General features: G+C 43.0%; 1 protein-coding gene across 1 annotated transcript in view; it reads left to right on the top strand.

The window, feature by feature from the left end:
* Positions 1-23,580, top strand: part of LOC122803898 (protein SIX6OS1-like) — a 2,044,062-nt gene extending 2,020,482 nt beyond the window's left edge. The window contains exon 11 of the mRNA XM_044073582.1: positions 22,647-23,580. Coding sequence (XP_043929517.1) covers positions 22,647-22,849 — 203 coding nt within the window. The 3' untranslated portion in view covers positions 22,850-23,580. The remainder of the gene's footprint in view (positions 1-22,646) is intronic.
* The last annotated feature ends 2,123 nt before the right edge of the window (positions 23,581-25,703 follow it).

The raw sequence follows: 25,703 nt of genomic DNA, 5'->3' as shown, positions 1-25,703 counted from the left end.
ATTTAATTTCTTTTGAAATTTGTGACAGTTGTATAACCTATGTTGTCATATAGCTATATATGTGTGATGTACCAGGATGGGTTCAGATCCAATCATCGAATCCGACTTGACCTTTATACACAAGCTCTAGGTCTTCACTAGCTCGTGGCTAAACCCTATCCCAGCACGCACTAGGAAAGCTCCCCAGATCTTGTTTGCCACTAAACAAGAACAGGTGCTCGTTCTACTGGCTCTGGCTAAGTATACTCTTTCTTATAATCATTATTGTTGGAAATTGGGCATTCTTACTCTGTTATTGATCTATATACTAGTTATTGTGCTAGTTAGTTATTTCCACTTTGTTGTGCCTGTTTTTCTGCCGTCGTCTTCCACCTAGGCCTTATTGTCCCTATCCTGGCCTCCTCCTTAAGACTCTCAATAGTCCGTTTAAGTTAAAGGGTTCTTCTTATTATTGTTTTTTTTCCTTTAGGAATTGTTAAGGTCAGTTCATTTAAATTAGAGAACTGCTTTACCCTCAGCCCATTTAAGTTAGAAGGCTACTCCTTTTCCTTTCAGTCTCCTGGGCATAGCCCATTTAAGTTAGAGGGCTGTGCCCTCCTTTCATCGTCTATACCTCCCTTTTATAGTTAGGTTTACTGTTAACTTATTGTTGTTATTAAAAAAAAAACTTCTCTAGCTTCCCTTGTTACTACTCCCTTTTTTCAGGATATCTTCTAAAGATTCGAAATCCTTAGGTCTCCCAGAGGAGGCGGAGGCCCCCGCAACACTGGAGACCGCGAGTCCTTTCGTGGCTCCTCCTCCTTCCACCATCTCTGAAGGAGTACCCGACTGTTCAGCTCCGGAGCCAGTCGGGGGTCGCTTTTCGAAACACCTAAAGGCCTGGGAAAATATTACTCAGGACCAATGGGTGCTTCGAATCATCGCCGGAGGTTATGCCATCCCCTTTGTTCAACCCCCTCCACCAGTCCAAAGAATCCCGGACCCGCCACCCAGTCAATGGGATCATGCAGCCAACGAAATATCAAAGCTGCTTCAAAAAGGGGTCATCCAACCTGTCCCCGCAGACCAGGCCGGATCAGGGACTTACTCAAGATTCTTTTTGGTGCCAAAAAAGACCGGGGACTTGAGACCCATTTTGGATCTCAGCAAACTAAACCGATTTGTAAAAAAGTCCAAATTCCGGATGGTCACTTTGCAATCCATTCTCCCGCTTTTGGAGAAAGGTGTTTGGATGTGCTCCATAGATCTCAAAGACGCCTACTATCACATTCTGATAGATCAGGCGTCGAGGAGACACTTACGCTTCAGCGTAGGAGACAGTCATTTCCAGTTCCGAGCACTGCCCTTTGGTCTCACCTCAGCCCCCAGGGTGTTCACCAAATGTTTGGCGGTGGTGACTGCTCACTTGAGAAGTCTAGGATTCCAGGTGTTTCCATACCTAGACGACTGGCTCCTAACTGCCACCTCCAGGCATCTACTCTTGGAAAACCTAGCAGCCACTATCACACTAGGCAACTCCTTAGGAATCACCTTCAATTGGTCAAAATCTGTATTGCTACCATCTCAGCGTATTCTGTTTATTGGTGCAGAAATAGACTCAAGGCAGATGCGAGTTTATCTTCCTGCGGAAAGAATAGCGACGCTCCAGCTTCAGGTTCAGGCTCTGCTCCTCAAACGTCGTGCTCCAGCAAGAATGGTCCTACAGCTGTTGGGCTCCATGGCAGCCACCATTCTTCTGGTCCCCTTGACAAGGTTGCACATGAGGATACTTCAGTGGCTCCTATCAGTCCAGTGGTCTTATCAAGACCTTCCCCTCAGTCACCACATACTGATCACAGACACGTGCAAACAGGATCTTCGTTGGTGGCTTCTATCCTCCAACCTGAATCTAGGGCGACCCTTCGTTCCCCCACTCCCCTCTGCCACGTTGACTACGGACGCCTCCCAGACAGGGTGGGGGGGTCATTATCTGGACAGGTCGGTCCAAGGCACGTGGCACTCCGACGAGAGTCTTCTCCATATCAATATCCTGGAGATGAGGGCAGTGCTTTTAGCGTTGCAAGCACTGCACGATCACCTCCCCCAGGGTACGATTGCCATTCAATCCGACAACATGTCGGTAGTCTGGTACTTAAACAAGCAAGGAGGAACCAGGTCCTACCCCCTTTGCAGAGAAGCCATGAAAGTATGGGATTGGGCGATTGCTACCAAGCGTTTCCTAGTGGCAACGCACATTCCGGGGAAATCCAACGTGATAGCCAACAGACTGAGCAGAACTATTCTCTCCCCTCATGAGTGGTCCTTGAACGACAGAGTGGTAACGCAGATTTTCACAAGATGGGGAGTCCCTTGTTGCGATCTCTTCACAAGTCCCCTCAACGCGAAATGCCAACACTTCTTCACTCTGACCCCAGTTCCGGGGGAGATCCCCAAGGACGCTCTAGTCCACGTTTGGCCCTCCGGTCTGCTATATGCCTTTCCACCGGTTCCCCTTCTCCCCAAGGTGATTCAGAAGGCGATTCGCTTGAGAAGCAAAATGATATTAATCGCCCCATACTGGCCTCGACAAGTCTGGTTCCCCTTTCTTCACAGATATGCATTGGAGGGTCCTTGGTTCCTGGACCAAGTTCCGGACCTTTTGACTCATCAGTCAGGACAGCTCCATCAGTCCCTCCATTCATTGAAGTTGGCAGCCTGGCTACTCCTCTTCCAACCATAATTAGGAGCCATTCCTTTGCCCCTGAAGTCATGCACATCTTGTCTTCGGCCCACAAGACTTCTACGAAAAAGATATATAGCAATAAATGGAAGAGGTTTGCTATTTGGGCCCAACTCCGAGGATTAGACCCGATGACAGCCTCGGTATCAGAAGTACTGAAGTTTTTAGCTTCCCTATTCAATCAAGGTTGCTCAGTGTCTACCATCAAAGTACAATTGGCTATTTCCAATTTTCATGAAAGTGTGGAACCTCCTTTAATGAGCAACAAGTTGTGCAAAGCCTTTATTAAAGGAGCTTGGCTTCTACGACCCCCTATATCTCAACCTGCACCTCCGTGGGACCTTAACGTGGTATTAGGTGCATTAACCTCATCCCCCTTTGAGCCGGCAGCAACCTGTGATCTAAAATTCCTTTCTTGGAAGACTGCCCTTCTAGTTGCTATTACTTCAGCCAGACGAGTTTCAGAACTTCAAGCCCTATGTGTTAAACCACCATACTTGGTATTTCACAAGGATAGAGTATCTCTTAGACCAAACCCATCTTTTATACCAAAGGTTTGTTCTAACTTTTGTCTACAACAATCACTAGAGCTACCGGTCTTCTTCCCCAAGTATTCGAATAGAGCTGAATATACTTTTCACTGCTTGGATGTGCACAGACAATTACGTTTCTATTTTGATAGGACACACAAAGTACGAAAATCAGATCAACTTTTTCTGTCCTTTTCGGATAATAAATTAGGCAAAGCCGTCACAAAAGTCACTATTGCCAAGTGGATCAGGGACTGCATCAATCATGTTTATCTCATCTCAAATAAGGAACTTATATTTCCAGTGAAAGCTCATTCTACTAGGGCTATGGCCACTTCGGCAGCTTTTCATTCCAAGCTCTCTATTGGCGACATTTGTGCGGCTGCCACGTGGACATCTTCACACACCTTTGTTTCTCACTACAAATTAGATGTGGCATCCAGGGGTCGAGCTTCCTTCGGTTCCACAGTTCTCAGGAGTGTTTTCCAGTGAGCCACCCAGGAATTAGGTGCTAGGGACGCTGTCCCATCTGTAGAGAATGTAGGTGAGATAGGATCACATTACATCTTTTAGTTATGTACTTACCATAACTTTAGATGTATGGGATCCATCTACATTCCTAATAACCCACCCTCCTTCCCCCTGCCTCGTAGACCAGGAGAGACCGGACGATCCGAAATTAAACTTATTTCCTCTCTTGAAAGACCTGAGAATGTTATAACAATAGTATGTTTCTATCAGCATGAGTGCGGACAAACAAGATCTGGGCAAGTGGTAGTGGTGCATCCTGGGATATGAGATAACTCAGCCAATAAGAGACTGTGTTCTATTGTATAGCGGCCGAGTCGGAGCCGAGGATCGGCTCCAAACCCATCTGTAGAGAATGTAGGCGAGATGGATCCCATACATCTAAAGTTATGGTAAGTACATAACTAAAAGTTTTGGCTATATATATACATACACGCACACACGCACACATATATATATAGATTTATATTAATGTTTTATTCTTGTACATTATTCTGTGGTCGATTTTAAATGAGATTAAATAGTATTTTAACTGTTTATTTGCTTTCCTGAGACGTGTTTCATGACTGCAGTTTCCTTTCTTGTATAGTATTTTAAATATTTTTTTTTGTTTGTTTAATTGACAGGAATTTTTCATAAGTTTATGCTTTATTTCTTGTCTAGTACTGTTTTAGACTGTATATAATTCATTTGTACTGAAACTAGCCTTTTTTTTTTTTTTTTTTTTTTTTTTTTGCAAAAATGGGACTTTTGTGCATGTATTTTGTGCTTTGAACTGTGTTATTGAAACTGTTCTCATTTTATTCGGTGCAATGTTCAGAATAGTACCCACTGTGGAAATAGAGTTCAGAGTGCTGTTTAGAGGGATAATAGTGAAATTTGTTCATTTTTGTATTGGCTGACCTTGCTGTCTTTATTTGGTATTGCTCTATTTTTTTGTCTCCTGACATGATGGACTCAGATACAGCCACCCCCCAACATCACCACTATTTACCTCTTGTGTACCTAAAAACATGAAAGTAAATCTAGAAATATGCCTCAGCCTACAGCTTGTGACTCTGCATTAGCCTTAGGCAGGATGCTGGACCACTTGCCTTCTTTTGACTCCAGGACCCCTGGTGTGCTGATGTGCATGTCATGAGGGTCAGACACGTCCTCAGGGCTGTACTATTGCCTTGTTCAGGTATGGGAAAACCAAACTCTTTAAGTGCAGGGTAAATCAGGGGTACAGAATCTGTTGCCAGTGTTGATACCTCCACCCCCCCAGGAATCTCCCACTAGTTCAGTGAATGCACAAAAGAGACAGAAGACCCACGACATTATTCATGCTGTTGACTATGGGATGCATACCCAGGTTTTAAGTCATACTGGTGCTCCTACTCCTGTTTAACCACACCAGGATCCTGATTTTGAAGGGATCTGGAATCTGCGGTTTCAGAAGTGTCAGTGTCTGACCAGTCAGTTTTCTCTCCTCTGAGGACAAACAGGTCCAAACATATGCTTTCTTTTTCCAAATGCTTGCTAGATTTAGGGAGGTATTCAGTTGGGAGCAATCATCTGCTGCCCCTGAGATCAGCAGGGTATATGATCTGTTGGAGGATAAGGCCCCAGATATGTCAACCTTCTCTTGATTGATCCTGTTGATGGGATGTTTTTAAGAAAGCATTCCGTTTTCCTCTGTAAATGAGCCCCTGCATAAAAAAGTGTTTAAGAAATTCAGGGTGTGTTCAGCCATGCCTGGCCTCCTAGCCTCCTTGTCTGTGGACCCTGCTTCTGTGTCCCCAGTGAAATTGCCAATAAAGAGACCATGTTTTCATCTAACTTAGTCCCTCAGTACAAACTAGGCAAGTAGCTAGAATCTTAAAGAAAAGAAGTTGGCACAGTCCAGCTTGGTAGCTTTTAAAGTGTTTTACTACCAGTGTTTTATGTGCAAGTTTGTGTTGTATAGTTTAGATGAGTGTGCTGCATCTTTACCTGCCTAGCAGAAAGATTATGTGAAAGAGATTTCTGCAAAAAGTGGATAAATGTGCTTTAAAAATTGCCTTGAAGGGGGCAAAACTGTGTCTGGAAATGCTGTGATGTCAGTGGTGGTAAGAAATTATGCTTGGTTGCACAGCAAAAACTTTTCTGATGAGTTAAAATGAGATTATGAATGCTGTGCTTGACTCTGGTTGTGTGTTTGGTACAGCAGCTAATTAGATCCCAAAACATTGTGTTGACAGAGGTAAACTGATGCAAGGGGTGTCTAAAATGTTCCGTATTCTCAAGTCCCCCCCCCCCCATATTCCATATTCTCAAGTTTCCTCCATAAGCAAGATAATTTTCAGCAGCCCAAAAAATAGAAGTCCCAGCAGAGCAAAACCAAGGCAACAAAATGAAATGGCAGGACAAGAACTCCCTCAAACCTAACAAGAGGGATTCTTTTCCAAAAAAAGGATACCCCCCCCTTCTGACGTATGACTATGCTAAGGCTCGGCTCCTGTCATTTCCAAGTTCCCTCCAGGTGCCTAGTCTCCAAAATGACCTCTTGAAAAGGTGACAAGGTCATCAGTGGCTTCCAACAAATGTGTGTTCAGATTTATTGGCAGAAGGTACAGATGGCTGTTGAAAGAATATCAGCCTCTTGTTCAGATGGGTTCCCCCTCCCCCAGTGGACCAGACTTTTTTATTCCCTCCTATACTCTGGCAAGTGTTGGACTCAGGTCATAAAGCCGGTCCATCTTTCGGAGAGATGAAAGGTTTGAACTCCAGAATTTTTCTGGTTCCGAAAAAAAGGTAGTCATGGAGACTGGAGTTGGATTTATCCTTTCTGAATACTTTTGTCAAGATCCCAAGTTCAAGATGCTCACCCTGCTGACAGTGCTTCCTCTTCTGCCGGACCACTGCTTCATGGTGACCCTGGACTTAAAGGTTGCATATCATTATATCTCCATTACTCATCACTTTAGGAGATATTTCAGATTTCTTGTGTCTGGTTCACATTGTCAGTTCGCTGTATTGCCCTTCGGACTTTCAATGCACCTTGAGTGTCTATCAAATGTCTTGGTCTGGGAATGGATCACTGCCAGACTTTTGACATTCGCATTTTTCTTACTTGGATGACTTTCTTATCTTGCAGAGTCTGCATCCAGTTATTTGGAATCACTACAGAAGGTCTTGACATTACTGTTCAGCTAGGGTTCAAATTGAACTATTGGAAGTCATGCCTGACACCTTAAGACTCGTCCATCTGCGGTGTTTAATTGGCACCAACAAAAGAATGGCTTTTCTTCCCAAAATAAGAATCTGTCTTACCAGAAAATGTTTCAGGAAGTCTTCAAGAGGAATGTCACCTCAGCAAAAGATTTCCTAAAAATTCTAGGACTTTTGGCACCAGTGATTCTCATGGTACCACTGGCACATCTCCACATGAGGAAAATTAATTGGTATGTTCAAAATTGTTGGACCCAGCAGTCCCAGTTGCCAGTGCTGGCCTTCATCAGACTAGAGTTACAGTGGTGAATAGCACAGTTGAGTATCAATCCAGGATTTCCCTTCTTTCCACCTGCTCCAGCGCAATCTGTCCATACAGATCCGTTCGACTTCAGCTAAGGAGCTGTGTCAGTGGGAGTGCAATTACAAGCCACTTGGAGGTCTAGGGATGCATGGAAACACATAATTCTCTTACTCTTTAGGTATCATGCATCTCATCAGAGCAAAACATTGTAGCAAACAGACTAAGCAGATCCTGGCCAGATCAGCATGAGTGACAGCTCAAGATAGTGGTGTTTCATGATCTAGTCCAGATGTGGGGAATGCTTCTAATAGATCTCTTCACCTCCTTTTAAAACAGATAGTTGGAGAACTTCTGTTCCAGACATCCTTGCAGCTATACTTGGAGGACAGATGTATTCTCGTTCCCTTGGATGGGAATGTTCCTGTATGCGTTTCCACACTTTTCACTGATTCACAAAGTACTTCTGAAGATTCAGAAAGAAATGCCAAAGATCATTGTGGTGACGCCCTACTGGCCTAGGCTCACACTCTGGATTTGCTTACACAGTCTCAGGGGCATCTGGGGCACCCGAAGTTGGAGCAACTTCACCTGACGACCTGGATGATTCAGTCTTGATTCTGTTTGGGTACTTGTTTCATGAGAATGTGCAGCAGGTGTTAAAGGAGGGTAGAAAACCTTCTACTTGAAAATCTTATGTTTACAAATAGATGAGGTTTTCTAAGTGATGCCTAAACAGGAGCAGAAGGTCCCTTGAGATTACCATCCTTCTGGTCTTGAAATTAATATTTGTGTGAACTACTTCAGGACAACTTATCATATATGTCCATTAAGATGCATTTAGCGTCCATTTCTGTTTGTCTGACAGTGGATCTCCCTCTTTCTTCTTCTCTTTTGGTAAAACAGTTCATGAAAAGAATATTGCATATGAGGGCCCCCCTCACAAGCAAATTTTTCTTCATGTGAGCTCAACTATGTCCCCCACTCTTTGAACCAGCTGCTCAGGCTGATATGAACATCTTAACATGGAAAATTGTTTTGCTTATTGCTCTGATATCTGCAAGGCAAGTCTGCAAACTGCAAGCTCTCATAGTGGGACAACCTCACCTTATTTTTTCACAGGGATGGGATTGTGTTTGCAATAACCCCTCTTCCATGCCAAAAGTTTTCTCCAAATTCATTCTCAACCATTAATCTCCCTGTGTTCCCTCCAGAACCTCAGAATAAGGCAGAGAGGCTACTTTATACCTTGGATGTGTACCTGCAACTCAGGTACTACCTTGTCAGAACAAAACCCTTCAGAAAGGCAGAAAGGGTTTTTATTCCCTAGACAGAAGCAGAGAGGGGTCAACCTGTCTCTAAACAAACCATTGCATGTTGGTTGTCCTCTGGTATTTTGTTTTGTTACACCCACCATGGCAAGGCAAATCCAGGCAAGGTAAAGGCACATTGCACCAGGGCCTTTACCTCTTCAGTAGCATATTGGAAAGGAGTGGACTATAGAAGTATTCCAGATGCAGCAACTTGGTCCTCTGTCCATTTCTTTATAAAGCACTATAAGCTGGATGCCTTTTCTAGATCCAGAGTAGGCTTTACTAGGACCATTCTCCAGGGACTCCTGGACCCTTATCCTTTGTCCTCCCAGGTTGGGTAAGCTTTGGGAATCTAACAGGGTAAGGCAGTTTGTTTGTTGAACATAGTACAGTTGCTTACGTCCTACTTACCTATAACAGTAGATGTTCACAGAACACACTGCCTTACTGGCAGTACCCATACACCATCCCTTTTTGTATGTATGTAGTTTGGTGTTTGGGTTAATGTGGAACACTGCTCCATGGCCTTTATTGTTTTGTGCATGATTGTTGGTATTAGAACAGGAAGTGTTCACAAAGCTTGAGTTTCCATCTTCTATTCCTGCTTGATCCTAGAAAAAAGAAAGAGTCCTGTCTGTGGGTTTGTAAGGCTTTCCCCTGTACTGCCAGGTGATTGGTCCATCACAGCCAAAGACAAACATTATGAGGGTCTCTGAGCTTTAGTAGACTGCCAGAGAAGGGTTGCAGGCACTACTACTCAAATACAGTAAGCCAGTATGTGCCATAAACATCTACTGTTGCAGTTAAGTAGGACTTATACAACTGTACTTTATCCTTTTATCCTCTGCCGAATTCTAACCATCAGACCTCACACAATCAGTCAGCTCATTCTGTCTCCTGTGGGGAGAAAGCTTATTGTTTTTTTATTTTAACCCTAATCCCTTATCCCTTTCCGTGGCAGTGAGGGCCTGCATTACCTTTCCATTTTGATGTACACATACCTGCACATGCCCCATGAAAGCTACCATGCAAACATGGCACATTCCAACCCATTTGTTGCATGCCATGCATCTTTTTCTCCAGTAGGTGCTGGCATTGCTGCAAGCAAGTCTACCCCTCCCCAAGGATAGACAAGTTGGCTTTGGCTGCTCACTCCCAACCCCCTCCCAGCTCCTTCCGCATCAGAGCTGCTGACTGATTATTCATAAACAGGGTTGTATCCCCTCTATGCCACAGATCTGAACAGAACATGTGCTACCATACTAATGAAAAGTAATTTATCCATTAGTAGTAGTATTTGTAATAATACTTAGCTGCAGTGTAATATATATGCATTGCTGGATTAACCCCAAGCATAAGAAAAACAGACAAAATGAAACTGTGCAGATAGGCTCATCAGATAATGAAGCTTTTTCAAAGTGCTTCTTTTGCAGCTATTGTACAACTTTTTAGATTATTTATATGAAATCCTTGGAATGACTAAACAATCTGTCACTCAGGTAGGCCTTAACACCTCTATATAGACATCAAACAGTACTCCTGAATGAAACCATGTGATACTGCTTTTGTAAATAACAAGCCTTCATCTTCTACGCTGAACTGCCTGAGTATAAATGGACCTTTGTCTTCTATTCTCAACTACCTGAGCATTTGCTGTGAATGTTTAGTTGAATAGTTGAATAATTTAATTTCTTTTGAAATTTGTGACAGTTGTATAACCTATGTTGTCATATAGCTATATATGTGTGATGTACCAGGATGGGTTCAGATCCAATCATCGAATCCGACTTGACCTTTATACACAAGCTCTAGGTCTTCACTAGCTCGTGGCTAAACCCTATCCCAGCACGCACTAGGAAAGCTCCCCAGATCTTGTTTGCCACTAAACAAGAACAGGTGCTCGTTCTACTGGCTCTGGCTAAGTATACTCTTTCTTATAATCATTATTGTTGGAAATTGGGCATTCTTACTCTGTTATTGATCTATATACTAGTTATTGTGCTAGTTAGTTATTTCCACTTTGTTGTGCCTGTTTTTCTGCCGTCGTCTTCCACCTAGGCCTTATTGTCCCTATCCTGGCCTCCTCCTTAAGACTCTCAATAGTCCGTTTAAGTTAAAGGGTTCTTCTTATTATTGTTTTTTTTCCTTTAGGAATTGTTAAGGTCAGTTCATTTAAATTAGAGAACTGCTTTACCCTCAGCCCATTTAAGTTAGAAGGCTACTCCTTTTCCTTTCAGTCTCCTGGGCATAGCCCATTTAAGTTAGAGGGCTGTGCCCTCCTTTCATCGTCTATACCTCCCTTTTATAGTTAGGTTTACTGTTAACTTATTGTTGTTATTAAAAAAAAAACTTCTCTAGCTTCCCTTGTTACTACTCCCTTTTTTCAGGATATCTTCTAAAGATTCGAAATCCTTAGGTTTCAAAAAATGTGAAAAATGTGGACAGAAACTGTCCCTAACTGATAGACACACAATTTGTCTCTACTGCCTAGGAGACGTCCATCTCCAGGAGTCTTGTTCCATTTGTCATCCATTTAATCACAGGGCTCTCCTGGAGAGGAAAAACAAATTGATACTGAGAGGTCTCTTAAAAACCCCCTTCTCAGTAGCAATACAAGAAGGTCAAGGTTTATCAAAGTCTGACCAATCTCCATCTTCAAAATCTGACAAGTCTGGGAAGAGATTCATAGGTTCATAGTTAGGTATTAGGCTATCGGCCCAAGGGCCTACGCAAGCCTAGCCAACAAGGTTCCCTGGCTTACGCCACCCAAGAAAGTTATTTTCCTGTGCCACTGTCAAGCAGAAACACAGAAGTGATCCCCAGGGTGTATTTCCCATTTCCCATTTCCCATCCACTCATCAAGATTTTTCTTGAAGAGTACTAATGAAGAACTTTGCTTGACATAGATGGGTAGCCTGTTCCAGAGTATGGGAAGTCTCTGGGATAGGAATCTATCCCTCCAGCATGTCCTGTTTATTGTGGTGACAAGGTTTAGGTCCCTAGAGCATGTAGCTCGGAGGGATTGGGATTTCTTTAGATGTAGCATGTCCAACAGATCTGGGTTTGACATAGCTTTATATGTTAGGCAGAGATCACCTCTGAGTAGGCGATATGCTACGGAGTAAATCCAAAAAACAAATAAGCAGAGAACGCCACGTGGAGCCAAAATTCTGTTAAAAATGTTATTGTGTAAAAACAAAGATAAAACCTTCATAAGCGCTTTCAAGCCATCTGCTCTTCTTCAGATAACAATTAAAACTGCACATCACACATTTGAATAATACATGCTACAGAGTAAAGCTGGAGTTTTTTGAGGCGGTCAGGGTAGGGCATTTGTTTGAGTCCAGTAATCCTCTTTGTGAGGTACTTCTGTGGCCTTTCCAGCTGCTGCAGATGTCTTGTGAGGTACATTCCAAAAGGGGCGTTGTACTCTATAGTGGGTCTAATGAGTGTCGAGTAGAGGGGAGCAATGACCTCTTTTTTCCTGGATGAGAACCCTTTTATGATGAGGTGTGCCACGTAGAAGGACTTCCTGACTACTGTGGCGATGTGACTATCAAAGGAGAGACTACTGTCCACCTGGGTATCACGCATTCGGTGTTAAGTAGATTGCTGCCTATGTGGTAGTTCATGGGTGCAGAGTTTTTACCAAAGGGGATGGCGCTGCACTTTTTGGCATTAAGCTTGAGGCCATGGCTCTGACACCAGGCATCTGTCTCAGAGAGGCCCTTCTGTAGGATGTTCACATCATTTGGGGACTTGACTATGGCTCCTAGTTTGCAGTCATCTGCGAACTTCATTAGCCAGAGGCTTTCTGTGTTAGCCTGTACTTCAGAGAAGTAGATACCAAACAGGAGCGGTCCCAGGACGGAACCCTGTGGTACTCCACTTGTCACTGGTTTGAGGTCAGATTTGGAGTCTACAATTTTTACAGTGTGTGTTCTGTCAGTGAGCCAGTTGGCAACCCATCTTGTGACATAGGGATTTATGCCTAGTTTATTGAGTTTAGCCATAATTCCAGAATAGGGGATGGTGTCAAAAGCCTTGGCGAGGTCAAGATAGGCTGTGTGAACCACCTTACCCTCATCTACGGCGTTAGTGACTGCCTCAAAGAAGTCGATCAGGTTCAGGAGGCATGATCTGCCTTTCACAAACCTGAACTGGGTGGGATCCAGAGTTTGCGGGTTACCAATGCCTTTGTTTATGAGTTCCATGATGATACATTCCATGGCTTTGCAGACCAGGCTCATCAGGCTAATAGGTCTATAGTTCCCGGGATCAGTGGTGGCTCCCCCTTTGTGGAGCGGGATAACTGTTGCTGTGCGCCATTCAGTGGGCACAAAGCCTGATGCGAGGCTATTATTGAACATGGTGCTTAGGTGGGGAGCCAGTTCATTCTGAAGTTCGTGTAAAACGCAGCCTAGGATGTTGTCCGGTCCCATGGATGCTGTATTTTTGGCTTTAGAGAGTCCAGCTTTCACCTGCGTAGTTGTGATTACAGGTACTCTGCATTCTTCCTGTATAGATATGGGCCCTTTAGGGGGTGAGGGGGGGGGTAAAGTTAGCACTGAACCTATCTGCCAGGATGTTGGCAATATCAGTTGGTTCTGTAATTTTCGTGCCTTTGTGCTGTAACTCAGAGCAGATCTGAGCGTTGCCAGTGAGATTCTTGACATAGCTATAGAATGCTTTGTGGTTGTCCTTGGAATTAGTGGCGATTTTATTTTCATAGCTAGCTATGAAGGATTTTATAAGGGATCTCAGCTTCTTACTGAGGCTGACCAGGGAGCTCTTCCACTCATGGAATTTTACTCTCTTTTGCAACAGTTTCTTCCTTCTGTTGTACAGTTTGTCTATGGCAGGGGACCACCAGATTGGCTTCCTTTTTTTGGAGGTTAGCGTCTTGGTTCTGTTTGGGATAGCACGATCCATGCACTCATGCAAGTGCTTATAGAGTGCATTTGTGTAGGATTCAGCAGTTGTAACTGTATTGTCCATCTGCATGGGTGTCATGAAGTTCACATGAAGTTGGCTTTGGAGAAATTTTTTACTGTGGTTTCCTTAATGGGGGGTGGGGTGGGATGTGGATATCAAGGGTGATTAGCTTATGGTCGGATCGGACCAACAAGGAGTTGACTTCAGGTGTGGAACACTGGTCACTCATGTTGGTAATGACTAGGTCTAGGATATTGTTGCCCCTGGTGGGGGTGTGGATAAGTTGATCTGGGGCATTGGAGTTTATGAATTCCAGAAAGCGTTGCACTAAGGAGTTGGTACATGAGTAGTTTTCCCAGTTAATGGTGGGGTAGTTGAAGTCGCCCATTATTAGGGTGTTTGGTTGAACTCTAATATTTTCCAGTACATCAAGAAAAGAGGAGTGGGAATCCTGGGGCATGGTGGGGGATCTGTAGCAAGCTACAATTTGGATTGCAGTTTTGCCAAGAGTTAGTTGCACTTGGATAACCTCGGATGCATTATGCTGAGCAACTAGCCTGGAGGTGTGGATATCCTTAATGAATATGGACACACCCCCACCTTTGGTGTTTCGGTCCAGGTTACATGGACAAAAAGTGTGGTATGAGTTATAGCCTGGTAGTGCAGGGGGTGCTCTCTGGAGCCTTGAACCAGGTCTCAGTCACTGCACAGATATCGATGTTCTCCATTTTAAGGAGTGCCTCGAGTGAGTGCATTTTGAAATTTAGACTTCTAGCATTGAGTAGCATTACCCTCAGTTTTTGCTTGCCTGTTCCTGTTATGGTGGTGAATTTGTTACTTGAACCCTGCCTAAAAAAGGCACTATAGGGGCAGCAAGAGCCTTAGCCAGTATCCGGAATCCCAAGGGCGACAGGTGCAGGCCATCTGTGGCAAAGCATCGTGGTCTGTCGACCATGTCATTCCAAGCAGACAGATACTGGATCCCCTTAGAATGACACCAGAAGCTTAGCCAATTGTTGAAGTCAATCATTTTGTCCTTGTACTGTGGTATCATTCTGGGCGATGGCAGAATGCTACTCAGGGCTAGGGTCATACCTGACTGGGCTACAAGATCACAGAGTTCTTCCATGTCTCTTTTCATGTAGTCCAGAGAGGTACGTCTCAGGTCATTCATACCAACATGGACAATGACAGAGTCATATTTGTACTTGTTGTGGAGTGAGCTGAGTGCGTGGGTTATGTGGCAGATCCTGGCACCCGACTGGCAGCTGACAGTAACCTTCTCCTTGTTTAGCCTGGTGAGTGGGACATCAGTGTGCCTGACTATAGAGTCACCTATGACTAGTGTGTTAGGTATGTTGTTTTGCCTTATTGGCTGTGTTTGAATGGCACACTGAGTCTGTGGGCTATGTGTCATTTGGGTTGTGTTGGGGAATGGAGGTTGCTTGTGTTTCTGCTTTGGAGGTCTCTGTTGCTTAGGCAGATTATTATTGAGAGCCTCCGCGAATGTTTTTGAGTTTCTGTGTGTGGATTTTGGTGGTGTAGACGTAGTGCGACTATGTGATGAGTGTGGTGTGGTGCAAATGTTTACCTTCTCCTCATGACTGTCAGGTTCAGTCTTGGTTGGAGAGAGCTTTACCTCCAGTTTGGATAGATAAGTGCATCTTTCACAGGTTGTAGTGTTGGGTGGTAGGAGGAGAGGGTTGTCTGTGTACATGAGGCAATTTCTACATTGCCTCAAGATGCCCAGATTCATCAGATAGACAGGGGAGAACACTGGGAGCTGACACTTGGCCATGCCTGAATAAAAAACTATTTTCCTCTAGATAAGTGAGGAAAGTGAGTACAAGAGCTGTTTTTCTCAACGCCAGTGAGAAAAGTAAGTACAACAACTGTTTTCCTCTAGGTAATGAGGACGATTGAGTGCTATAGTAATTAGTAGCTTATTTAGTAAGCAGTTCTGAACAAGTGCTGAGTCTGAATAAGCAAATTTAAGTGCTAAAACTAAGAATCTGTATCTGCACTAGACGAGTTACGGAAACAAGTGCAAATGCAGGCTTTCAAATCAGAAAGTTGAGAGAGATGGAAGATTGCCCAAATGGCCAATAACTGCAAATTCTGGGCCAGAACCACCCCTTATGTGGTAGACAGGTTACCTAATGCTTACCACTCCCACTGATAAGCTAGAAGGCTTCCCTCCAACACAGAAAGGCTTGGGGGGGGGGGGGGCTCAGAAGCTTACAAACAGTCCTGGATACAGCAAATCTGTATCTGGAACACTAGTTACAGGAAAGATAGGAAACAGGCTTACAGTTTTTTTTTTTTTTGTTTTTTTTTTTTTTTTGTTTACAGAAAAGTAGCAAAAACAGTAGTAAAAACAATTCACATGCAGTGCAAGCTAGCACACGAGTATGTAGCAATATTAGACCACACACAGTTTGAAAAATGCAATTAAATTAAAAAGAACTAAAAGCAAGTGCAGAAAGGGTTTATTAGATAGAATGCGGTAAAGAGATGAGACTTGGGTAGTGTCCTAGATCAAATCTACAGTGGGCCGGGCACTGCAAAAGCCACCAAATTTAACTACAAACCAAAAACAGGGAGGGGGGTGGGGAAGACAGTTTCAGCATAGATTTGAGCAACCACTAACAGTATAAACTATAAAACCAAAAAAATATACTCAGCTCTGTATATTTGCAGATCAGTATCTAGGTGGTGCTTCGGTAGCGTTGTCGCCTCACAGTTAGACGTTGCCCGTTCGATTCTCAGTTAGAGTGTCTTCTGTGTGGTGACATGCGTGAATGGGCGTTCCTTCGTTGAAGGTTGTGCGTTAGGCCCGGCAAGCCAGCACGTAAAAGTCTACTGCCAATCATTAGCAGACCGGAGTTCCGCTGTGGCGACCCCTAACCGGGAAAAGCCGAAAGACACAATCTAAGCAACAATTAAACTCTATAATAAAGAAAAATATACTCAGCTCTGTATATTTGCAGATAATCTTGTAAGGCTGTCTCTCAGAACACAGGTTCCAATTTAAATGCAGGCTGTTATTAACAGGTGAAATTAAGGGAACCTTGAGTTAGATAACACACAAGCTATAAAAACCAGTTATATCAGCTGAAGACAAGGCAGAAAATGGGGGTGGGGGGGCTGGGGAAGACAGTTTCAGCAGAGATTTGAGCAACCACTAACAGTATAAACTATAAAACCAAAAAAATATACTCAGCTCTGTATATTTGCAGATCAGAATCTAAGCAACAATTAAACTCTATATAAATTCTCATAAACTCAATTAAACTTCCTCTTCTAGTGCTCCATTGGAACCTTCAAAAAAGGTTGCCAAAATTTCGACACCGGATCCTACGTCTGTCGGATCCGAGAAATTTACAACTCCGGCACCATCAGTCTTGGTGCTGGTAGAGTTTGAATTGCGGAGCCAGTCCCATGTCTTGGAGCCGTTCTCCCCTACTCTGAGATCACCTACACTTCAACCTTCCAAGTCTCCAGTCCCCTCCACTTGTTTTTCCAGAACCTATCTGACGATGATGTGGATCAAGTGGTACAGTGGCTATTAAGGACACCGGCACTGGCCAAGCTGTTATCGGATCTAAGCCCAAGGGCTTTGGATCCGACCACGTCCTCCCCTTCTGCTCCAATTCCTCCTCCGATCCGACCTCAGACTTTGGAGTCGGAATGTCCTGAGATGATATTAGTGAAGCCATCAGACCCCAGACGTATTATGGGATCTTTGGATCCAACCATTGCTCCGACATCCTCGGCTGCATCGGAGCTTGAGGAGTCTAGGAGCCGACACACTCCAGTCGGGTCCGGGGATACGAGCCAGATCGGACAGTTGTCTGATCCAACCTTAACTCTTGGGGAATCGGCTCGGGTGAGCTTGGCTCTTACCTCAGCCTTGGAGCCATTGCCTTGATCCCGGGGGTTCCCTCAACTTCTTCAGATCCAGTGATTTCCTTGGATCAGAGGTGGAGGGCTTTTGAGGTGATGAAAAGAGTACTGTCTCCACAGGCAATTTTTGCTGTCATCTCCGGATGTTCTTCCCCCGGAAGCACTGGTGTCTAGCTCTATACACTTGCATCCACAGGGACACTGAGATCCTAGGCCTCAGGATGCCCCACAGGGTACCCCCACTCTTCTAAAACCTCTCCAGAGTACTCTGAGGAGGTCCCTTGGAAGAGGTTATGTAAGAGGAAGCATTTAGACTCCCCAGAGGAGTCCATCACTTCTGATACAGACAGACCTTGATGAAACTGAAGGGTCCCCACGGTCACCTCCTGATGATATCTCCTTTGGAGACATCTTGGAAATACTTAAGCAGAGAGGCGGCTGGAAGTCCACTGACCCTTCAGCAGAGGAGTCCATGTACCTGAAGGTCTTTGGATCTCACCCTTCCTCCACTTGGGTGTCTCCACCTTTTGATCAACTTCTGGATCTAGTTTTTGGGAAGGTGTGGGAGTCTCCAGATTCAGTGGAACCTGTTTCTCAGAGGCCAAATAAGTTCCTCACATCCCCCAGAGACAAAACCTTTTTAACTAAGGGAGTCCCAATAGATGCTATGGTGGTGGCGGCAACCACCAAGAAGGAACTCTCAGAGACATCTTCTTCTGTTCATACACTAAACAAGGAGTCTAGTACATTGGCAAATATGGAAAGCGTATTTTTTCTTCAGCGACATTTGCTCTCAGATCACTGAATTACCTGACCCATTTTAGTAAATTACAAAGAGATCTCCTGAAGGAGTTAGGAGATACTCTCCAAGGTTCTGTAGCTGAAGGGGTTTCGGAGAAAGTTTCCTCTCAGCTCTCTACCTTAAATTCAGTTGTCAACTCCTCCATGAGACTGATTTCTTATGCAGCGGATGAAATGAGTAGAGCAGCAGGTTCAGGAATTTCCCTAAGGAGATATTCTTGGATGCGTTTGTGTGACTTCGTGGAGCCCTTTAAATCTTCCTTTGTGAACTCCCCATTTGATGGCTCATCTCTGTTTGGGCCCAAAGTCAAGGACACACTAACCAGGTGTGAGCAGGAAGGAAAGACGCTGTCTGCCGTAGGAGTGCATTTTTCCCTACCTACCTACCAGACCATATCCCAAAGGTCAGAAAAGAAGTGGAAAATGTAGTTTCAAAAATCCCAGAGACCTTTCCAGGACACACGTGGTGAATCTTCACCCAGGAGCAGAGGGGGAAGTAGTAGTGGAAATTGCTGACCACGGGGCAGAGGGGGTCCGCAGAATCAGGGAAACAGAGAATCTTTCTTTGGTAAGCCCTTTTTTTTGAAAGGAGCCCCACCTGTCCATCTCTGGAGGTAGTCAAGGACCCCTTATCTTTGTACCCAGAAGCCTGGCTACAAATAATAAGAGACAAGTGTGTACAAAGCATCATATCCAGAGGTTACTCCTTTCCCTTTTCCTTCCCCATCCCAAACATAAACAAGATCCCAGATGTTCCACCCAGTCAAAGGAAACAGGCAACATTAGAAATTCAAGTGTTCCTAGACAAAAAGTCATCCAAACAGTCCCCAGAGACCAAATAGGATCCAGAACTTACTCAAGATTCTTTTTAGTTCCAAAGAAAACAGGGGACGGGAGACCAATTCTAGATTGCAGCAATCTAAACAAATCAGTAAGAAGGTCCTAGTTCCAGATGGTAACACTGCAGTCAATACTCCCTTTTCTGGGACAAGACAATTAGATGTGCTCGATAGACCTCCAGGATACGTACTACCACATAAGAATGGACAGGCAATCCAGGAGACTCCTGTGCTTTCGGCTGGGAGCCAGTCACTGTCAGTTTCGAGCTCTGCCCTTTGGCCTCACTACAGCCCCCACAGTGTCCACCAAACGTATGGCAGTAGTCGCGGCTCACTTGAGGCACCTTGGATTCCGGGTGTTTCCATACTTAGACGTTTGGCTCCTAACCGCCACCACCAAGCATCTACTAATAAAAGCAAGAAACACCACCTTGCAGCTCTGCTCTCACCTAGGAATTACAATAAATTACGGGAAATCTGCCTTGCTACCTTCTCAGCATGTCATATTTATAGGAGCAGAATTGGATACAACAAATATGATGGCCAAACTTCATGCAGAAAGAGTTCAAGTTCTACAATGTCAGGTTCTCAATCTTCTCACAAAGAAAAAAGCACAAGCAAGGATAGTCCTAAAAGTTTTGGGGACCATGGCAGGACCAATAACCTTGATCCTATTAGCACGTCTACAAATGAGAATTCTCCAGTGGCTACTGTCCACTCAGTGGCTGATGCAGGAATTGCCGATGTCCCACAAAATAATAACAGAATCTTGCAAAAAAGACCTTCATCGGCGCTTTACTCCACTCATGTAAAGATAGGTCAACCATTTGTACTTTCCCAACCATTGGCCACAGTGACCACAGATGCCTCTCAAATAGTGTGTGTGGGGACTCTTTTCCACTGGGATCTATTACAATACAGACAGACAACATGTCAGTTGTATAGTACATAAACAAACAAGGAGGAAGCAGATCTTACTCCCTTTGTCAAGAGGCACTGAGAGTATGGCAGTGGGTGACCTCCTCCCAATGCTTTCTGATAGCAATGCACATCCTGGGGAAATCCAGCGTGCTAGCAGACAGACTCAGCAGAGCGATTCTGATGCTTCACGAGTGGTCCCTAAAACAAACAAAAAGTAGCGGAAAAAGATTTTCCGCAAATGGGGCCAGCCTTGCTGTGACCTTTTTGCAACATCCATGAATGTCAAATGCAGCAGCTAGTTTGCCCTGATCCCCTCTCCAGGGAAGTCAACAAAGGATGCACTTGTCTACGATTGGCCCTCAGATCTCCTCTAAGCTTTTCCTCCCTTTCCGTTAATACTCAAAGTTCTTCAGAAAGCCAATTGCTTGGGAAGGGACTTGATACTCATCGCCCCATACTGGCCTCGTCAAATCTGGTTCTCCTTCCTGTGGCCTCATCTTTGGAAGGAGCCTTGGATTCTGGACCCAGTTCCAGACCTTTTGACTCATGCATCAGGAATGCTGTATCCTTCCCTTCAGACTCTCAACTTGACAGCTTGGCTGCTCCGATTCTGACCATAGCCAGGTTTCCTAACCTCTCTTCATCAGTTAAGCACATCCTAATTTCTTCTCATAAGGCTTCTGCAAGCAAGATACATAGAGGCAAATGGAAAGGATTTTCATTATGGGCTTCTCGTAACCACATTGATCCCTTTACTGCCCCAGTCAATTCTATTCTAGAATTCCTAGCAAGATTATTCAACGAGGGTGCAGCTGCGGCTACTATTAGAGTTCAACTAGCAGCAATATCTAGCTTTCATATAGGTGAGTCTGGACTCAACGTTATGTCTCGTAGGCTATGCAAAGCGTTTCTTAAAGGTACTTCATGACTACGACCACCTATCAGAGACCCCTCAGCACCGTGGGACTTAAATTTCATCCTATCTTGTTTAATTCCCCCCCCCCCTTTTGAGCCAGCATCATCTTGTGAACTCAAGTTTTTGACATGGAAAACTATTCTCTTGATAGCAATTACCTCTGCTAGTAGGGTGTCAGAGCTGCGAGCCTTGTCAATAAAGCCCCCCTACTTGCTTTTCCACAGAGACAGGGTATTCTTATGAAAGAACCCTTCCTTTTTGCCAAAGCATGTTCAGAGTCACATTTGACCCAATCTATAGAGCTTACCAGTCTTTTATCCAAATTACGGGAATAAGGCAGAATACATGATACATCAGTGATGTGCATAGACAATTACGTTTTTGCTTACACAGGACTAAGAACTTCAGAAAATCTGACCAGCTATTTATATCCTTTTCAGATTCAAAGAAAGGTACTTCATTCTCTAAAGTGATACTATCAAAATGGCTTTCAGACTGTATAACCTTCATCTATAAATCTCAAAACAGAGATTTTCCTCATAGAGTTAAAGCCCACTCTACAAGAGCCATAGCAACCTCTTCCACCTTTCTGGCTAGACTACCAGTTGATACAATTTGTGCTGTGGCAACATGGGCAAGACCACATACCTTTATTACTCATTACAAATTCGATTTGGCCTCCAGGAACAGGGCCTCCTTTGATTTCATGATTCTGAAGAATATTCTCCCTTGAGCCACCCAAGAAAGATGGTGCTAGGGATGCTGTCCCATCCTGGTAAGGATGAAGATGAGATAGGACAACAACACATAAAGAAATTATGTACTCACTATAATGTTCCATATGTGTTGTCCGTCTTTGCCTTCATTCTTACATCCCAACTTACGTCCCCCGGCCAATTTTACTCCTGGAAGACCGAGTTGGTACAATAGGATATCATTATTCTCTGGCCTTCTTTACTGCACTCTGAATTATTAAACTGCCTTTATCATTATTACTCTTCTTATAACTGCAAACAAGATCTGGGAGCTTTCGTAGTGCATGCTGGGATAGAGTTTAGCCACAAGCTAGTGGAAGACCTGGAGCTTGTGTATAAAAACCGAGTGGATCCGAACCCATTCTGGTAAGAATGAAGGTGAAGATGGACAATACGCATGGAACGTTATGGTGAGTACATAACTTCTTTTTTTTTTTTGCTTTGTATGTTTTGTATCCTTTTTAACATTTGGGGATTTTCCCCCCGGGCCTCCGCTGAAAATGGGCACCAGCTCAGTCAGACTATCTCAGTAAACAAAAGTCAGATGAATAAATAAATACCAAAGACTGCATATGCATAATCTTTCATGAACACACACCTATAGAATTAAATGTTTCTATTATAATCAAGTACTTCACAAGCAAAACAAGAGATGCCCATTTCTATGAAAACCTTGAAGTAAGCTGCAGGTCTTAGTATTTGTACTTGATAATGACACTTATTTGTTCGATCACACTAATACTTTGATTTTGTTTGGTATGATTTTTTTTTTCTTAATTATGTAATTCTTTCTATGCTTATTATGTATTTTTTATTGTATGTGCCCTACTGCTCACTGAGCCTGGGTCATGTTTGAAAAAGTTTAATGCACCAGTCCACCAACCTACTATACAAATAGTAAATAAATAAATATTTCTAATATAATATGTCTTAATTCAAGCTCAGTCATGATTGTTTATTTCATTTTATTTTATTTTATTTACTTTTTAGGAAACATATTTGGGAAAACAGCTGTTGAGGATGACTATGGATTTTCATTTACATCTGAGCCATCCTCACACACATTTGCAACAAGGAAAGGTTATTTTAACTTTCCATTTTCATTTGGACAGGATCAAGGAGGTGCATCACAATCTTCTGGCTTTAAGGATTTTCAATCTTCACAGAGCACAAAGCAGTTTACATTCTTTTAATACCAATGCTTGACTGTTACTTCTTATGAATAAATTGTTATTGTAAAACAGCGCATAGTATCTTTGTTAGCTGGACTGTAAAGTTATTTTGTTGCATGTACAGCTGTGACCATAATTTAATAATTTACTTAACTGATAGCTGCATAAAAAATTGATAAATTTGTGTGTGCGTGCGCACACACTTAGGAAATTTAAATGCCATGCTACTTTACCTTGTGTAATAAAAACTGCACTCTTATCAGTTGTTTAAGATAAAATTTGTGGACAGTTTCCCATTATGAAGCATGTAGCACTCTATACAGAATTTGTCCTTTACTTCTGAATTTTAGATATTGTTACAAGCTCTTATATTTGGCCATTACAGAAACTTGTTTTACATTTGGCATTTTATCAACAAGTGTGCTAAACTCTAAAAGTAGTTTTCTTAAATATTATAGCTGTCCAGGCATATATCTGCATTTTTGGTAATTTTTCTGGCATATAAACAATGTTAACAGAGAGTACACATTAAACAATTGTTTGATTTTGTTTAATAAACAAGCTTCATTATTTTCTTTTAGTTCCTCAGACCTCAAAGTTGTTAATTAAATAACAATATATAAAAAGCAGATTTCATAAACTCAAAGGAACTGTTGCATACTGATTCTGAATGTTAGGTGCATATTTTTTCGAACACCGTATATTAGTTTTTGTTTCCTTTATGAACCATCCACGTCTCATTGCACTGTTTATTAACCAAAGTTGTTAAAATGTCAATAAATGTATAGTTAGAACATTTAACATCAATAATGATATGTCTTTCTTAAGGGGTGTTTCTTTTAGAAGTATTCAGAATATTTGGATGGCTTCTATGTGTCATTTATCATCCAGTTTAAATTTCTTAGTAGTTGATTGACCCCCTTAAAAAACAGTGCAAGTTTCATGTTATGATTACATTGTTATCAAATAGCAAAACCTTCTATACAAATTATCAGTAGCAGATACCCTCTTCAGTTATTCTACCATAAGATCATTGGTCTCTTGATTACAGTTATTGCAAGCAGTTTATCTTTTGATCCTGTTCATTCAGTCCGTCCAATCTGATGTGGGTCCTCAAGATGCTTGTTGGATTTGATTCAGCAGTATTAGCGCCTCAGCCTTGAGACCCTTTAAGAATTCTTCCTTAGTTACAGCAAATCTCATTTGCTGTAAAAGTAAAAGTACGTGATCTCTCACAGCTAAGTGCTCCAGCTCAATATTTTGATTATATATTTAGTTTGCTTTGCCTACAGGCTTTTTGTAGTTCTTTAAACATATTTAGGGTTAGTACTATCTAATATTTCTATTTTTTTGTGTCATATTACTTGAAAATAACCCCTTTCCTGTGGTGGATTTTTCCACCATAGTTAAACAGTTTCCTTGGTGTAATAATTATATTTGGTTATTCAAAAGTTTACATAGTTAAACAGATAAATAGCTAGGCAGATACATAGTGCCACTATTTTTGCAGTCTGTAGATAGTAGTAATTCTTTCAACTAGCTTTTAAATTTTAGGATTGCAGTGCTAGTGTTTTTCATAATTTTTTGATAGTTTTGGATATTGAAACTTTTCTTACACTTACTGTTACAGAGAAGCAAGCTATACCATTGCGATCACAAAATTCTGCCACAAAATCTCCATAATCTCTCTATTGTTTGTTTGGGGGTTCCCAGTTGTCAGTTAACAGCGAAATATGTGCAGGCCTTGGGCCTACAGCATTAGTGGATAAGAGGAACAAGCTTATCCTGGAAGGCCTCCTGACTCAGAAGTGGCTAAAACAAAGAATGTTTCACTGAAGTCTACAAAGCACAAGGATTCAGGTCTAAAGAAGAGACATGCCAAATTTCTGGCTGCATTTCCTCACTTTTTGCAGGTTTCAAGGTTTGAGGAGTACACAGTCCACACTTCAACTTATACACCACCACAGGATCTAAAATCCTTGGATCCCATTACTATACATGACTCACCAGAAAAAAAATACCACCTTCAGAAAAATTAGACCAAAGCCTTCCTTTTAGACCTTCCTCAGCACTTTCCATGTGATCCTTTAGGTCTTGCAGGAGTACCTCAGAAGCCAACTTGGACCGTCTGATGCAAAAAATTTTTAAAGACACAGATATAAATAGGAGTCATTCTATCACATTTGGCTCTGGAGGTAATCATATCTGCCCAGATGCCCCCAAATGTAGTTCTTTCATCTGTCCATCTTTCAGCTCTGGTCACTGCAGAACCAATGCGCCACCAGGATCCTGTGGCCTCCGGGCAGATCTACTCTGTAACTTTGGGTCCAGGGATATTGTTTCTGACTCATTCACCTCCAGCTTTGTTGGAACTGATGAAATCACAGACCCAAGGATTCAGGATGGTGGCTTTGGCTCTTTTGTCGGGGTCATTGCCCTGGACTCCAGTGGTGATGTCAGAGTCCACCGTTGAGTCCTCAATTCCAATTCCTTCATCAGGACCTTCCAACTTTACAGCTTTAGGAGTCTCTCCAGCAGCCATGACTGCTTCTCTAAATGGAGGATTGGATATGACAACTGGAACAGTATCTTTGGATCCAATGGAGGTTGGCTCAGTTGTTCATGCATTGGGAAGGATAATCGCCTTTCCAAAAAGAGTGGATTGACAGGTGCCAACAGAAGTAGTTTCACCTCATGTCTTCTTCTCATCTGATGTTCCATGGTCAGAGTCATTTGAAAGGCCTCAAACTATCTGCTCAAAAGCAGCTTCAGTCCTTTGAGGAGCCAGGTGGCACCTCCGCTGACATACTCAAGAAGAGGACAACTAAGAGGAAGCAGTTAGATTCCTCATTGGAGTCACCCACCTCTGAAACTT

Source organism: Protopterus annectens, chromosome 6.part0 (genome assembly GCF_019279795.1).
Source record: "Protopterus annectens isolate FY-2018-M chromosome 6.part0, PAN1.0, whole genome shotgun sequence".
NCBI classification, from domain to species: Eukaryota; Metazoa; Chordata; order Ceratodontiformes; family Protopteridae; genus Protopterus; species Protopterus annectens.
The sequence above is the reverse complement of the archived record's forward strand: the minus strand, read 5'-3'. Positions and strand labels throughout refer to the sequence as shown.